Raw genomic sequence first — 16,338 nt, forward strand, 5'->3', positions numbered from 1 at the left:
CCTACATATGAGATGCTAGTGATTTGGTCTCCATTTCGACAAAGGTACTCGATAGACATAGCTTTCTGAAGTGGCATTGTCCGTCTCCAAGACTTGACTCATCCTACGTCGTACAAGTTCCAGAATCTTACTACTTCGATATTAAAATATACCTCGGCTATCTTCCAACACGTGGGCGAAATGGGTGCTTAGCACCACTTCACGTTAATGGCGCAACAGATATGGGCGAAAAGTATAAGGACGTGAACGGAGCAGGTCAAACCACGATAGACTGGGGTGCGTTATGAGTTATTTAGGCACCGTGTACTGATTCAAGAGGGCCTGCACTCTGTCTAACGGTAGGGCTTCGATAGTTCTCCCTGGAAATCCTGCCAGGGTCTCCGCCTGGCATGATGCCTTCAGAATAACATCCTCGGTAGCCCCAGACATCGTATACAGTAGCGCGACAATGGCTTCATTCCTCATAGTCTCTTCACCTTGTTCCTACATAAGCGGCAGTTAGATGGGTGAAGGTAACTTACTGCCTTCCATAGCCTTTCCTCCCTCTGGTGGCTTTGGCTTCTTTTTGCTTTCCATATTTCGTCTTACGCAACCTCCTTCAATCAATAGTCTTCCCTTCACGCGCGTTAGATCGAGGTACATCTGAGGTGGTGGGAGTGTAGTAGCCATTGGGTCCGTGAAAAAATGGTTGGCAAACAATGCACCATGAGCAAGAGCTCGAACAAATCACGCTGACTGTATTGTGGAAAGCGACTTCTTGCAAAGTATTGCAAATCATAAGATAAAAAAAAATCTGTACTCAATCAGAATGGAAGAATGAAATTAACCATTTTATCTCAAAACTGACTGCGTCTCAGAATTCGCTGTTATTACCTCTTCCAGCAGTGTTCATCTGTCTCATCTAGTTGATTTAATTAATGCATTAGACATGAACTTTCATTGCAAAGTCGAAATGCGAAATGCAAACATAGGTCAGGTATGGACTTTGGAGGATATCCACCCAGGAACAACCGGGCCGGACAGTAGTTGTACTACACGCACCGTCGATGTGAACTAGAGCTTTGTATTGAACGAACGATTTACAACTTTCCTTTCGATAACTATTGTAAACCACAGATAATACGGATAGCGAAGATATACTTTTCATTAGTAAACCACCCGTCTGGCCAACTCTACACGGCATCACCTAGCGGTACAAGAAACATCGGTACTACAGCCGCCGCATTGAACAATCCTGCAATCCAGAATTTTTTCCCAAGCGAGTTGTATCCGTGTGGGTGGCTTGGTGATGGGGGAAGGCGAACGCCCGGCTGGTACTTGAAGATCAAAGTGTAAAGGAGACCCCCAATGTTGCCGCCAGCTCCAACGATGCCTGCCACCGCGCCGATATTTTTGGGACGCAGGTGGCCATAGATTGAGTAGCAGGCGCCGTTGGCTGCGAATCCGGTGATTGCAATTGCGACAATGAAGCCAATGACGCCGCCAATAGTAGCGTTGTCTGTGTTGATGTAGACTCCTAGGCCAATCATGACAATACCCTGAGACAGAGCGGTGGCCAGGAGCCAGTACATCTTGGCACGAAGCCCAAAGCGAGCGTAGAGAAAGTCCGAGACAATTCCCCCTAGCGGCCGAGCGAACAAGTTCATGAGACCGTAGGTGGAGGCTGCATAGGCTGCATCCGTGATGGTGAACGACTCGCTAGCAAATAGGGTATTGATTAGACCAGGGAGCGCCGCGTCCATTGCCGTTTCGAGTCCAAAGGTAAGAAGATAGCATAAAGCACACGACCAGACGCGGAGGTCGGCAAGGATCTTGAGCAGCGCCGCAAAGGTTAGCGGCTCCGACTGCGCAGTATCCACTTCGACCACTGGAGACGGAGGCTCCTCGGTGCCGGATTCCGTATCCGACGCTTTGAAGCCGGCGGAGTCCTGAGCAGATGCTTGTTCGGGATCCACGAGCATGTGCTCTGCTTGGTGCGCTACCCCCCGGTCAACGACTTGGACTTTCTCCTTGGCCAAGCTGCCGAGCCGGTGGCGTTGTGACCATTTGCCGCCAGGATGGTCTCTTCCAAACACCAGAATGATGACGGCGACGAGCAATAGGCATGGCACAGGAACCGTAACGAAGCAAAGACGCCAAGCGAGGTGAGGACTATAACCAGCCTTGATGTATCGTTGGTACAAGCCGATCATCACAGCGACAGTCACTCCACCACCCAGGTTGCCCCAGCCGCCCGAAAAAGCATTGGCGGTGCCAACGATGGACTTGTCAAAGAAGGTGGTGGTATAAGCTTGGGTTGGAACAAAGGTGCCCCCGAGGATGGAGATGAAGAATCGCACCGCCTCGAGTTCTCGGATATTAGTGACCAGTGCCGCCAGACCTGAGGGAATGGCGCCGAGGATCAAGAGGGCAGCCAGGACTTTCCGAGGCCCGAATCTATCGCATGCGGGACCAGCAATCAGACGCACAACAGCCGTGCCGCCGAGAGAAGCTAGGTTGGAGTTGGTGACTTGATCTTGGCTAAGGTTGAGATCCGCTTTGACCGCCTCAGGCACGAGGGGAGAGAACGCAAACCAGGAGAAGAAAGCCACAAAAAATCCTAGCGTGGCAAGCCAGAATGCTGTGGAGTAGGGATCATCCCAGATCCGAAATAGCGGAAAGGTGAAGCTTTTCCCGTTCACAGGGTTGACTTCGGCTCGCCGCCATAGCGAAGACATTCGAAATGCGGAGTCGCGTTCTTTCGCGTCATTCTCACTCGCTCGAGTATTAGCGTGAGGGACGTTTGGCCGGAAAAAGTATGTAGTTCGATGCGATCCACTGCCGATGGACGGTGATTCGCTGGCAACAATCTCCTTTGAGATCTCAAGTGATTTAGCTTCCCGTGCTCCAGTTGTCGGTGGTCGGGAAGTATTGCCTTGCTCATCTCCTAGGGACGTCCTTTCCATTTTGTTTCCTTTGTTTGCGTATGACGTAATGGTAGAGAAGCCAAAGATGCCAGCCAGTGTATATACGAAACGTATCTGAGGTCCGTGTCGAGCGGGTATAGCGAGCTGTTGATTATTTTGCTGCAAGCGGAGCTATCATAAGGAATACGTCAATGCGGTTACTTTCAGGTAGAATTGCGTAAAAACCCACGTCCTGTGATGGTTTGTAAATTCGGTGTATTATGAGAAGGATGGAAATGGAATTGACTTGAAACTGTCTCAATTGTGACGACTGTGAAAGACAGCTCTAGGGAGTGCATGACTTTGCACGATATATATCAAGCTTTGTTGCCGCTTCCATGATAGTCTAAATACGCTGGATCATCCATCATAATCATGCTCTGACCTTACTCTTGGATATTGTATCCTGCAGAAAGCACTCGGGTGAGGCACCAATGACGGTCAGAAAGGGCCCCAGGACCATACATGTGAGCTTATCGCCGGAGATTGACACGACGACAATCCAACCGGAGATGCAAAATCCAAACTCAACAACTCACGAGTACCGCTTTAGAGTCAGATATCAGTATCCCTATCAGGGCGGGACAATATTCGCCCTCGCATATTACGTTGACTGCATAATCTCCGACTTTCCCCTAGACGAGATACTTGGCACGTACACGGACGACGAATCTGCGGACAACTTTTGAGGGGCCCAAGGGCAACGGCCCAGGGAAGGCGTGCAGAGTACGAGGTACACGCAGCAGGATCACTGATAAGACGGAGTAATGCAATAGGTCAGCCAGGAGACGGAACAAGAAATAACGCCGGGTTGTAAGTAGAGCTAAGTTTGCAGTAGTGGCAGCGAAGTGTCGGTACCGATAGATGGGCGTGATCTAAGGGAGTCAGAGATAAGAAGAGATGGGGCTTCAGAAAGGGGTAGGCGGTGATATTCGAGGTTGATAGCCGTTTGCTGGTTGTGTGTCGTGGGCATAAGCATGGAAGTCAGTCATTACTGGTGGCTATGGCAATCAGCTTGTCGATACAAGCTACAGCAGGATGACTTCATCTACAGAGTGGGCTTTACAGTATACATGCACTCAGCAAAACAGCAACTACCACAAGAATAAGAATCGTGTTCAGTAAGAATATAGGCTACACAATCCAAGAATATGTGTTCAATCATGTCTACCAGTCAAGCGCACCACCGCCGCCACAGGTTTGAAGGGGAGTCACATGTGACAACTGCTCTCCCAACTTCCCAGGAAGCAGAGGCTCCGCGATCTCGATTGACGGTTCCGTAGCCTTGACCAAGGCCCTTACCTCTTCGTCTGCTTTGCGCAACATCCATTTCTTTGTCGAAAGCACAGCATCAAGTGCTTCCGTAGGCGGGAGATATATGAGTATCGCATCGTTTTCCTCATCTGCCTTGGCTTCGAATGTCATGATGGAATAGTTCGTATCCGAGCAGCTTCCACCCCCCTCCGTCGCCCTGGCATTCAGCGAGTAGTTTCTCTTGTGCAGTGGACATGACACATACTCCCGTCCCTGCTCATCTTCACCTATCAGGCCGTCTGCCAGCACGAATGCCTTTTTATGAGGGCACATGTTTTGTGATGCGCGCAAGCCGCGGCCCGGAATATTCCACACAGCCAGCTGGACTTCGCCGTACTTGACGGCGACCGATGTTGGTGCGTCAACCTGGCGGTTCAGCTCTGAGAGCTTGCAAATGTTTTGCCAATCCCACTTTGCATCCTTTGCAATGTCTAGCAAACTGAAGTGCAAAGGGGCGCTGTCCTCGGGCCAGTTCACGGGACGTTTTTGGGCGCGCTCCGTGACTTGTTCGGATACCATTTGGGTCTCATCCGTGTTGGCAAACTGCCTGAAAGCCTTGCGGCGCTCCTGACTATTGACAACATTCGTCCACTCGCAGTGGTAGAGGCCAACGAGTACCTCCATCTCCCTTTCCAGGTCCGCGCAGATGCCAAGCTTGTCGTCAACAATGACCTCCTTGATGCCCTTGAGGCCGCCGGGATATTTCTCAATCCAGCGAGCGGTCCTCTCGAGTTTGTCGGCTGACTGAATGTAAAATATGAGAAAACGGTCCAGAATTCTGATCGCTTCACGTCGTGTCACGTCTTCGACCAGGAGTTCAGCGTGGCGAGGTTTTGCGCCGCCGTTCCCGCCTACAAAGACGTTCCAACCTTTGGGCGTGGCAATGAGACCAAAGTCCTTGCCCTGTGCTTCTGCACATTCTCTGACGCACCCGGATACACCGCCCTTGAACTTGTGGGGAGCACGCAAACCCTTGTAGCGATTCTCGAGTTCAACGGCGAGACCGACTGAATCGCCCACGCCATAACGACACCAGGTGTTGCCAACACACGACTTGACTGTGCGCAGTGCCTTGCCATAAGCATGGCCGCTCTCAAAGCCAGCGTCAATGAGCAGTTCCCAGATTTGCGGGAGGTCCTGCTTCTTTGCGCCAAACATGTCGATACGCTGGCCGCCAGTGATCTTGGTGTATAGTCCGAACCTGTCCGCGACCTCTCCAATGACCTTGAGTCCCTTTGGCGTGATCTCGCCAGCAGGCAGTCGCGGGACAACTGAATAAGTCCCGTCTCGCTGCACATTGGCGAGATAACGATCATTTGTATCTTGCGTCTGACGCAGGGAGGGTTTCATGATGTTTTCGTTGTACAAAGAACTCAGAATTGACCCGACGGCTGGCCTGCAGACTTCACAGCCGAGGCCGTCAGGCCTCTTGCCAACAGCTCGCATCACTGCTGTGAAATCCTTGAGCTTTCTGAACTTGGCAATCTGGTAGAGATCCTGGCGTGAATAGGCAAAATCCTTGCAGATGTGGTTGGAGATTTCAACACCTGCGTCCTGCAGCGCTCGATTGAAGATGCTAGTGGCCAAGGGCACACAGCCTCCGCAACCCATGCCGCACTTTGTTGAAGACTTCATCTCTCCGAAAGAACGAATGCCGCCAGTCTTTACACACTCCACGATGTTGCCTTTACTGACGTTGTGGCAGCTGCAGACTTGTGCATCAGGGGGTAAATCGTCTCCTTCCTCCTCTCCATCCTTTGTGGCTCCAATGATGAACTCGGATGGGGGCTTTTCGATGGGCTTGCCTGTATTGCAAAGGCCCACGAGCTTCACATAATCTTTGACGTCGCCAACCATCATTCCTCCCAGAATGTATTTGCCATCTGCCGTAAAGATGTACTTCTTGTACACGTCCGAAAACGGGTCCCGATAAGTGAGTGCCTTGACCTTCTTCTTGATATCCTCCGGCGTCAGAGGCGTTGCCTGGGCCTTTCGGGCCGCATGGGCACTGGTCGCTCCCGGCAGCGGCCTGCTGAGTTTCCCCTGATCCGCGAAGAAATCGCCAAACGAGGCGACATCTACGCCCATCAATTTGAGTTTGGTGCTGATGTTGGGAGATTTCATCTCTCTCTTGCTGTGGTAGGGACCCTCGGTCAAATTGAATGCGAGAACGTCGGCCATTTCGATTCCAGGAGCTATGAGGCCAAATGTTTCTCCGAGAAAGTTGGCGCATTCTCCGATGGCGTAGATATGAGGCAAGTTTGTCCGAAGCTGGTTGTCGACAATGAAGCCGCCACTCGGGCTGGCCACGCCTATGGGTGTGGCTTTGGAGAGATCATCTCGAGGTTTGATCCCAACAGCAAACACGACGAGGTCAATGTTGAATTCCTGGTCTGGCAGTCCATCTTTTCCTTCAAGAAGTAACCCAGTGAGCCGCTTCTCGCCATTCCACACGAGATTTCGGACTCGGGCCTGTAGCAGAACCTCAACGCCAAGAGCCCTGACCTTTTCCAACACCAACGTGCCGCCCTCCTGATCAAGTTGGCGACTAAGTACCCATCGGTTCCGCTCCACCAGGACAACTTGGTCAACTCCTTCGAGATCCAGTAGAGCCTTGGCTGCCTCTAGACCGAGAAGGCCACCACCAATAACAGCTGCCTTGCGAATGCGATGTCCAATGAAGCTGGGAGCATTGGCGGCATAGTCGATAACGTTGTCGAGGTCTTTTATTGTCCTGTATACGAAGCAACCCCTGATGCCTTGGAACTGCTCGGAGGAGATGTATGGCGGCAGGGCAGCATCGGAACCGGTGGCGAGGACGCACTCATCATAGTGGAAAACTCGTCCATTGGCTGTTTTGAGGAACTTGGCTTGCGCATCTATTGAAATGACAAGATCCGACGTGTGATATGTAAGTTTTCCCTCTGAATGCGAAGAGTACCATTCCAGTGGGTTGAGATAAAGATGCTCGATGGAACGATTCGTAAAATACTGCGTGAGACCGACGCGGTTGTATGCGACATACGGCTCCTCGCCAAAAACAGTCACCTCCCATTCGTCACGGCCACTGTCCAGGTCGTATCTGAGAAGCTTCTCAACAAAGGCAATGCCAACCATGCCGAGGCCAACAACAGCGACACGCTTCCTGGACCGTGGCTGACAGTTCTCTGTCCCTGGATGCATGCTGCCAGCTAAACTATTCATCTTGTACTTTGTGTTGGGAGGCAATTGAGAACATGAAAATGCTCACAGAAGCAGGGCTGCGATCTCGGTCAACTGCTGAGTTTTATCGAAAGGCGTTACAACACCAACTCAATGTTCTCCGTCACGAAACAGCAACCAGCTCTATAGGGTGGGTGATACAAAGGCCACATCGATACTCCGAGGACTTGCGTATCACAGCTTCGAGCCCGTGGCAATTTGAGATGGTCATGATGACAAGTTTGCGTTTCCCAGCTCCTCGGAGAAACCAAAAAGCATGATGTTGGTGCCATATCTGGCGCTTGGAAGACGTGTGCCAGGATGGATATATGATACAGGATGCGTGAGCAGTCAGTGCAAGTGGCAAATGGGTCACTGCCGATACACAAGATTAGCAATTGTCATACGAAGTACATCGCCGTAAGTGATGTAGCAGACTCCCAGATAACCAACGCCTCTAATTCATATATTGAGACCGTTATGGTTATCTCTCTCGCAAACCAGATCATACATAGCATACACTTATCTACACATTTGTTGTTAGGTGCGATTCTATTAGTCCTTGGCATATTAATAAGATCATCAAGTGCACTCGCTCATCCGCGGAGAAACTTGATCGAGATAGCGATTTAAACAAAGAGGACCAGTATCTGATGTGCCCTGTGCGCGATCCCGGCAAATATAGGGGAGTCTCCATTGCTTTATCAGACCAGGTCGTTTATACAGCAAAAGGGAATAAGACGCTCGGCGAATAAGCAAGCTATTTGCTGAGACGTTATCGCTGGACGTCTATTGGTTCTGAGTGGGTAAGGCATGGTTGCAGACATCCCGGGTGTGACCTTAGCCTCGACTTTTCACCGGAAATAGTGCAGCGAATCGCATGTTATAGATCTGCCAACAGAAAGGTACTTGCAGTTCTACTAGTGAGGTTTGTTCACTCGTATGACTCTCTGCATCGACATTCAGATGATGCATGAACCTTGTTTGCTACTACGAGCATGCCATGTTGTAGAAATGGCATGTTATAGCATCTCCGACTGTGGGAGGTAGCCATTCAACTCCAAACACTTCTTTTCGCTCAAGCCGTCTTCCAAGAAATCAAGGCGGATTTCCCAGTCACTGACGAAAAGAATACTGGTGGTCGCTTCTGTATGCCCACTTGAGCAAGCTTCGCCGCCAGAACAGACTCATCTTTTCGTTGCCTCCCCTTAGAAACCTTCTGTCCATCTGTGTCTATACAGGGTCTTCGCCATGGCAACAAGTCAGCTGGGTTCAGACTCTCAATTCGAGAGCGGGGAGGATTGGTCATCTTCGATCCCATCGTCGCCTGGACTGTCTCCCAGATCGTCGCCTCCAACGACGCCACTGTCTCATAGCCCACACTTGGCAGCCAAACCACAGATGAACCAAAATGTCCCTGAGACACTGTTGGATGGTGCTTCTTGTTCCGGCTTTACGTCACTCCCTTCTATTCCGAAGACTGAGGACGTGCAGCCATTGGCTTCCGACGCCCAGACACCAGACCACTGGGTTGCACGGGATAGCCGGATGATTCGACTCACGGGGAAACATCCATGCAACGTCGAGGCTCCCTTGTCCGCGCTCTTCAAGGCTGGATTTCTCACTCCCCAGAACCTCTTCTATGTCCGTAGCCATGGAGATACACCGAGGTTCAGTGCAAAACAAGCGCACGAATGGAAGCTCCGCGTTCACGGACTTGTCGAAAACGAGTTTGAATTCTCCATCGAGGAGTTGAAGGAAAAGTTCCCGGTCGTCACGCTTCCAGTCACTCTCGTCTGCGCTGGCAACCGTCGAAAGGAACAGAATATGGTGGTCAAGGGACTTGGATTCAATTGGGGCGCAGCTGGTGTATCAACCGGACTATTCACCGGCGTGTACCTGGCTGACGTGCTCGAATACTGCAAGCCAAAGAATCCTCTTCTCTCCGCATTTCCCAATTATGACAAACCGGTTTCTGGACGTGCCCGCCATGTTGTCTTTGAGGGCGCGGATGAACTGCCCAAAGGAAAGTACGGGACATCACAGAGGCTGAGCTGGGCACTAGACCGCAGCAAGGGCATGCTGATATCTTGGGGCCTCAATGGCGAAGACCTTGCTCCTGACCACGGTTATCCTCTGCGACTGGTCGTCCCAGGCCAGATCGGTGGACGTATGGTTAAATGGCTTCAGCGGATTGAGGTCTCGGACCGTGAGAGTCAGCATTACTTGCACTTCTTTGACAACAAGCTTTTGCCCACCATGGTAACGGCTGATGAGGCCAGAAACGAAGACAAGTGGTGGTATGATCCCAAGTACATCATCAATGAGCTCAACGTGAACGCGGCAATTTGTTCGCCCGCTCACGATGACATACTTCAGCTGGCGTCTGATACGTCCAGCACACAGAGGTTAGCCATTGAGGGTTATGCCTACACTGGTGGAGGACGGCGTATCACTCGCGTTGAGATCACCTTTGATGATGGGAAGACTTGGAAACTCTGTGATATAAGGTACCCAGAGGACCTTTACCGGATGTATCCAATCCAAAACCACCCTTACTTTGGCAAGATGGACTTAAGCACAACGGATATGAGCTTTTCCTGGTGTTTCTGGAGGGTGGATGTTGATGTCAAATCACTGCTAGGAGATCGGGATGCCGGGTTTGTCGCGGTGCGTGCAATGGATGACGCTCTGAGCATCATGCCACGGGACATGTACTGGAACGCCACTTCGATGATGAACTCTTGGTGGTTCCGCGTCGCTGTCTACAAGGAGAACAGTGGACAGGCTCTCCGGTTCGAGCATCCAACTGTGCCAGGCAATGCGAGTGGCGGCTGGATGCAGCGTATGAGCGAAGCCGGAGCGGATCCGAGATTTCCCAGTCTTGGAGGGAACAGTGTTTCATCCGCTTCGGCCACAACAGATACACAGAGACCCCAAGGAATCCTACCTGGAGAAGACCACCAAAGCATTATCATCAATCCAGCCAAAGCAGCAACACTCGTTACAGCATCTCAGCTCGCGGAACACGCCGACGGGGAGGGTCCGTCTCCTTGGTTTGTTGTTCAAGGACATGTATATGATGCAACGCCCTTCCTTTTATCCCACCCTGGGGGAGAACAGTCTATTCGTCTGGTGGCTGGTGAGGATGCCACTGAAGATTTCATGGCTATTCACTCCATGGATGCTAAGACGATGTTGAGAGACTACCACATAGGAATGCTGGAACATCCAGCAGCTCCATCGACGCCCCCAGTGGTCATATCTGAGGTGCTAGACGATCCATCAAAGCCGTTTCTGGACCCGAAGGTATGGAAGGAAGTCCGACTGGTACACAAGAGAAAGATCTCCCATGATTGCCGAATATTCCGCCTCGCCCTATCGCATGAAGAGCAACCTCTTGGCTTGCCGGTAGGACAGCACATCTACCTGCGAGTCAAGAAAGTCGACAAAGCAACTGGCAAATCCCAGATTGTGCAGCGAGCATATACTCCGTATAGCTCCAGTACTCAGCGTGGCTTCGTCGATCTTTTGATCAAAGTGTATTTCCCATCGGACAAGCCATCGCAAGGCAGTGCTTCTTTTGCTGGAGGCCAAATGACCATGCTATTGGAGAACATGGCAATCGACCGAAACTCGGATCAACTGACGTTGGAGGTAAAGGGGCCAATTGGTCATTTCACCTATGTCGGCAATGGTCAGGTACAGTGCAAGCCAAACAACCGACAGCGCATTGTCAGAAGGTTGGCCATGATCGCTGGTGGAAGTGGTATTACCCCGATGTGGTCCACATTGAATGCTATTGCAGACGAATACTCGACTTCATTACCCAGTCATAACAGCTCAGTCGAAATATGGCTCATCTATGGAAATAGAAAGGAGAGCGATATACTCATTCGCGAGGAGCTTGACTATCTCTCGCGTCGTATGAACGGAAATCTGCACATATGGCATGTTCTTAGTTCCGACGAACTCAGTGCAGACTGGGGGATGGGACGCGGACATATTGATTTGGAGTGTCTCCGGCAACACCTTCCGCCAGCGCCTTCTACCCCAATTGGCGCAGACTTGGGGCATACGCTGGCGCTGGTCTGTGGCCCCCCAGCCATGGAAGCCAGTGTCGCTGCTGGACTGCAAAAGCTCGGATGGAGGGTTGAGCAGGATGTTGTGTTCTTTTAGGCCGACAATGGAAAATGGAACAATTTGCGACAGTTATCAATAAACGCGTATGCTTCTTGATCATACAGATGCAGGATAGTTTCACGTATGAAGCAGGATTGCATCTGCGTCGGTACGAGCGGGATCAAAGGATGCTCTAACCTGCTAAAAACGATCTGTCCGTTTCAATTTGAAACATTCTTACCTGCTAGTTTCGGAGAGATATGTCAACTACAAACGCGGTTCAGTGTGCTTATGATAATTGTCACCAATTCCCCACGTGTTCCTGGCCCCTGGATCTAGACAAGGGGCGGCCAAAACCCCGCCAGAGGAGGATTTGGAGGTCTGTGATCTGCAGAAAGCGGAGTAATATAGCTGATGACCAGGGAGATGCGAACAATGTTCACGGTTGTGTGAGCAGCTTCGGTGTCTAGAACTGTACCTAGTCACTGAAAGTTCGGCATCTACGAGCCGAGCTAGGCTGATGGAGGCAAGTACAAGTCCTACGATGGGCAAAAACAGCTCCCGTAATCGCAGTTGGCAATTTCTGTCAATGCACGCACGAGTTGCCAAACGCACACAGACGTTTTCCAAACGGCACACAGACAGAAAACATTCCGCAAAACTGGTGAGACGTGGTCGGTTTTCACAATATTCCCCGATTCGCATTCAATCATTTTCTACCTACCATAACTACTGGTCGACGTGGAGTTGGCATTGGCGTGTTGGGGCTGTTGTGGATAAGCCTCGAGAGGTCAATGCCACTTCTTTGCGCTGGTTTATGCTCGTTCTTCCTTTGCAATTTAGAGAAGAGACGCAATCGGTCTTCTGCAATCTTTTGAAAGAGATGTTTGAGAATGTAAAGGCAACTCAGAGAAGTATAATTCGCTCGATTTTGCCCGACTTGTAACATTATCCAACAACAGCGATATACTCTGATCATTGTCGCGTATGGGTTCAGATATTGCAGTAGCTGGCGAGAAAGATGCTTCCCCGTGGGCAAATGCGCAGCTGAGACAGCCTGAAGCATAGAGATCTCATGGGGCACTATAGAATGGGAAGACCGATGCCCCTGCAACTAACACAAATTTGTTCGTTATGAGGCGCGTGAGCCGGTCCATCACGTATCTGCGCCTGAAATCCGGAGGGACGTGTTTTGATATTACCGACCTGCTCTAATAGGAAACTGCCGGTGTTACTGCAGTCTGTCCCAACCGCCAGACACAGAACCGTAATGAATATATAATAGGCAATGGTTTTGCTTCTCGAATCAAGATCTCCTCTGTCAAGCCATTCCAGCAATCCACTCCTTTACAATACATTCTCTTCTCTACAACTTGATCCAAAGTCCTGGTGACTCGATCAACTTCCACTCCTTTATTTCTTTCTTTATTATATTTCAGCTTTTCAGTAACCAACTACCAACAACCCCAACTAGACCGTCAAAATGGTTAGCAAGGCTATTGTCGCTTCTCTCCTCTTTGGTGCTGCTATGGCTGTGCCTACCAGCAGCAACAAGAACACTACGCCCAAGGCCGTTTCCAAGCGAGCCGTTGGCGAGATTGTCACCAGCGCCCTTGCCCGCTTCGACAACTCTAACGGTGCCGATGGCGTAGGCGCTGGTGCCGACTCCTACACTCTCTATCTCGGTGATGGCAGCGTTGGCGCCGGCTGGCCCGACCAGAGCAGCTGGGTCTCTTTCGACGACATGTTTGCCGCCAACAAGGCCACCATGCTCTCTTCTTGCACCAACCTGGGCGGCGAAGCCAATGACAGCGAGGATGAGGTCCAGGCCATCCACGATGGCATTCAAGCTGCTGCTGCAGCAAGTGGTGTGGACCACCGTTTCATCCTTGCGATTCTTATGCAGGAGTCCAAGGGCTGTGTTCGTGTTCAGACTACTAATTTCGGCGTTCGCAACCCGGGTTTGCTGCAGGACCATGACGGTCTTGCAACCTGCAACGAGGGAGGCGTTGTCCAGAACCCTTGCCCGTCTGCCACTATTGCGCAGATGATTCTGGAAGGCGTTGCTGGAACTCCCACCGGCGATGGTCTGGCCAACACCATCAACCAGGCTGGCAACAGTGACGTCTCAGCTTTCTACCGTGGAGCTCGAATCTATAATTCGGGCTCTGTTTCTAGCACTGGCAACCTCGAGAGCAACATTGCTACTCACTGCTATGCCAGTGACGTTGCTAACAGGCTGACTGGCTGGGTTAACTCTCCTAGTGCCTGCACTTGCGATTCCGACCCTGCCAGCTGTGGAGTTGTCCTGAACTAAGCATTATGCATGGTTCTGGCATGAGGCGTTATATGCTTTCTAAACTACTAGATAGTTGCTCTGGGTATATGTATATGCTTAAATAACGCTTGGGCTTATAGGTCTGCTTAGATATTTATGATGAGGATAGTATAGAGATGTTTTAGTCTTAGTTCTATAATACAGGCTGTGCCAGATATTTATGATGAGGATAGTATAGAGATGTTTTAGTCTTAGTTCTATAATACAGGCTGTGCCTTTTAATTACTATTTTTTGTTCCTGTAATACTCTAGCTAGAGAGAAGTACTGCCTATCTAGAAGGCCAGAGGACGACGCGGCTCGGGAGGTGGAAAAGCAGCGCGTTGAGGGCAGGAATCTCTCGCTAGATGCCTTGGCAAAGCAGCTAAGGGCAACCCAGAAGTGGTAGAAGCTGTCTTCGATCGCAAATCTTTCTGCAACCACAGCGTTGCATGGCATGAAACAGCAGCCGTATGTTGACGCCAGATTGTATTCTTGTCTCTAACCAATGCGGGCCGAGCCCAGGCGGCTGTCCTTCGGGTCAAACATCGTGCTGACAGAGCCGCCTTTGACCAGGTTCAGTCTCTCGTCCGCACCAGGAATCTATGCTGTCAAGCTACCGGGCGTAACCAGCCGAAAGCCAACATACCACAGCTGTTGACGGCTGGCTGTTGAACGATCAGAACGGCAGATGGATCATATTCTTATCAAGCCGGGGGCAAAACCAGGCAAAGCGAGGCAGGTTGGAGTGCAGCGCCTAACAGCCCACTCAATACAACATAATCGGCAGACTCTGCGAAAACACCACCCCAGATACTGTCGACACTGTGGTCACGGCAATCCTCGCAGGGTTAGGGGAAGATGGGCCAATAGCAATAGCATGGACCTTGAGATGCAGCTTCGAGGATGGAGTGATACGCTTCATCCGCCAGTTGACTGACGCCGTTGCGAGGATGCACCGGGAGCTGCCTAACGTTGTGGCCACGACGATCAATTCTACGATTATTATTATAGGAGATATCATGGTGAGCATCTCTTGATTGTTTATCGCATGAATTGAAGGACACTCAGACATAGCACAGGCGAGGAGTGGAATCTTCGAGCCATCCTCTAGAAGAACGGCATTCTGTCCCTCCAAACCAAGTATATTTTCAACGGCGACATTGTTGCTCGTGGACCCGACTCGCTCGAATGTATCATCATCATCCTTGCACTCAAGTATCACTATCCTGATTACATCTTCATAAATTGCAGCAACCATGAGAGCAGACGGACAATAACGAGAGTGGCTTCCGACGGGAAGTCAGGATCCGGCTTAGGATAGGCATGTACGACCAGTTTTCAAAGTGCTTCTTCACATTTCCGCTCAGTATCATTCTCAAACTGGAGGATCGTTAAGCAAGAAGATGTATAATGGCTGTGAGAGGCGCATTCTCTTCCTGCTAATATAAAATAGTGACTATATTTTCTTAGTATTAGATGTTACTGCAGATCTTTTCTCCTTTTCAATCCCAAGTCGCTGCTGAGCAACATCACACAATATGACATTTCCACATTCGCAGTCCCCTTCCCTGATCCACCGATACGTGATGCTCCACCTATTCTCACGAGGCCTGACTGTCCCGTCTGTCAGAGTGTCTGTCTTTCTCTTTTTAATGCCATGAGTCCAGTGCAGCCTCGCATCTCCAGTCATCTTCATCATCCCCCGCGGCATTAGGTCTATATCAACGCGCTGATCTCCGTTGCGAAATTGCATCAAGATTGGCGACCCGATAGACAGCGCGTACAGTTGGTCGTATGCCCGATGAGCATCAACGTGTGGCGGGATCCCTGTGCCTGGTGGATAGTATTGTAGACAGACCTGATCAGGTGGTCGAGCCTCCGTTATGGGGATTAATGGTATGAGCCAGTCGGGAAACTCTTTATATGGGATATCTGGGTCTACCCCAAAGGTCTTGTAGTCGAATGTGTAGCCGTAGTGTAATGACTGGCGACTGCTGGCCTTTTGGGGCCATTTCAGTTCATTAAGGAAGATTTGAACCAGCTGTTTCTCGTGCTCCGGGCTGATAGAGTCGTCTTGCCAGAAAAGACCCCTGGGCAATCCAGGTCGCTCTTCAAACTTACTCTTCCCTGCCATACTAATTATAAATAATAGTTTTATAACAGGTAATAGTACTTTGTGTGAAAATTTAAACTATTATACCCTGCTAGTGCCTTATTACCACGTGGGGTTAAAAAGGTTAAGGGTTAGGGTAAGGGGAATAAGCAGCGGGAATATCTGCAAGTGCTTTATACCTAGGGTTAGAGGAGACTTAAAAAAAGTGAAATTTTTTTTCTTCTCTTTTATTTAATTTTCTCTTTAAGCTTTAAAAACACTAACTATATATAGGTATTTTTTTATAAAAGTAGTATATTTAAAATGGTTAAAGCTAGGCGGATTT

At 50.3% G+C, this 16,338-nt stretch overlaps 5 protein-coding genes across 5 annotated transcripts; 2 read left to right on the forward strand and 3 right to left on the reverse strand.

Moving 5' to 3' along the window:
* Positions 1-1,172: 1,172 nt before the first annotated feature.
* CCMA1212_001338 (Nitrate transporter) lies at positions 1,173-2,945 on the reverse strand (the record flags this gene model as incomplete). Its single annotated transcript, XM_073698769.1, has 1 exon — positions 1,173-2,945. The coding sequence occupies one exon, from the start codon at positions 2,943-2,945 to the stop codon at positions 1,173-1,175; it is 1,773 nt and encodes a 590-aa protein (XP_073563796.1).
* Positions 2,946-4,112: 1,167 nt separating this feature from the next.
* Positions 4,113-7,463, reverse strand: CCMA1212_001339 (Nitrite reductase [NAD]; the record flags this gene model as incomplete). Its single annotated transcript, XM_073698770.1, has 1 exon — positions 4,113-7,463. One exon carries the CDS (start codon positions 7,461-7,463, stop codon positions 4,113-4,115), a length of 3,351 nt encoding a protein of 1,116 aa, XP_073563795.1.
* Positions 7,464-8,711: 1,248 nt separating this feature from the next.
* Positions 8,712-11,639, forward strand: CCMA1212_001340 (Nitrate reductase [NADPH]; the record flags this gene model as incomplete). Its single annotated transcript, XM_073698771.1, has 1 exon — positions 8,712-11,639. One exon carries the CDS (start codon positions 8,712-8,714, stop codon positions 11,637-11,639), a length of 2,928 nt encoding a protein of 975 aa, XP_073563207.1.
* Positions 11,640-13,065: 1,426 nt separating this feature from the next.
* On the forward strand, positions 13,066-13,899 carry CCMA1212_001341 (uncharacterized protein; the record flags this gene model as incomplete). The annotated part of the gene is made up of 1 exon (XM_073698772.1): positions 13,066-13,899. The coding sequence occupies one exon, from the start codon at positions 13,066-13,068 to the stop codon at positions 13,897-13,899; it is 834 nt and encodes a 277-aa protein (XP_073563208.1).
* Positions 13,900-15,356: 1,457 nt separating this feature from the next.
* CCMA1212_001342 (Alkylated DNA repair-like protein) lies at positions 15,357-16,034 on the reverse strand (the record flags this gene model as incomplete). The annotated part of the gene is made up of 1 exon (XM_073698773.1): positions 15,357-16,034. One exon carries the CDS (start codon positions 16,032-16,034, stop codon positions 15,357-15,359), a length of 678 nt encoding a protein of 225 aa, XP_073563209.1.
* Positions 16,035-16,338: the final 304 nt, after the last annotated feature.

This window comes from Trichoderma ghanense, assembly GCF_004382785.1.
Source record: "Trichoderma ghanense strain CCMA-1212 chromosome Unknown scaffold_0, whole genome shotgun sequence".
NCBI classification, from domain to species: domain Eukaryota; kingdom Fungi; phylum Ascomycota; class Sordariomycetes; order Hypocreales; family Hypocreaceae; genus Trichoderma; species Trichoderma ghanense.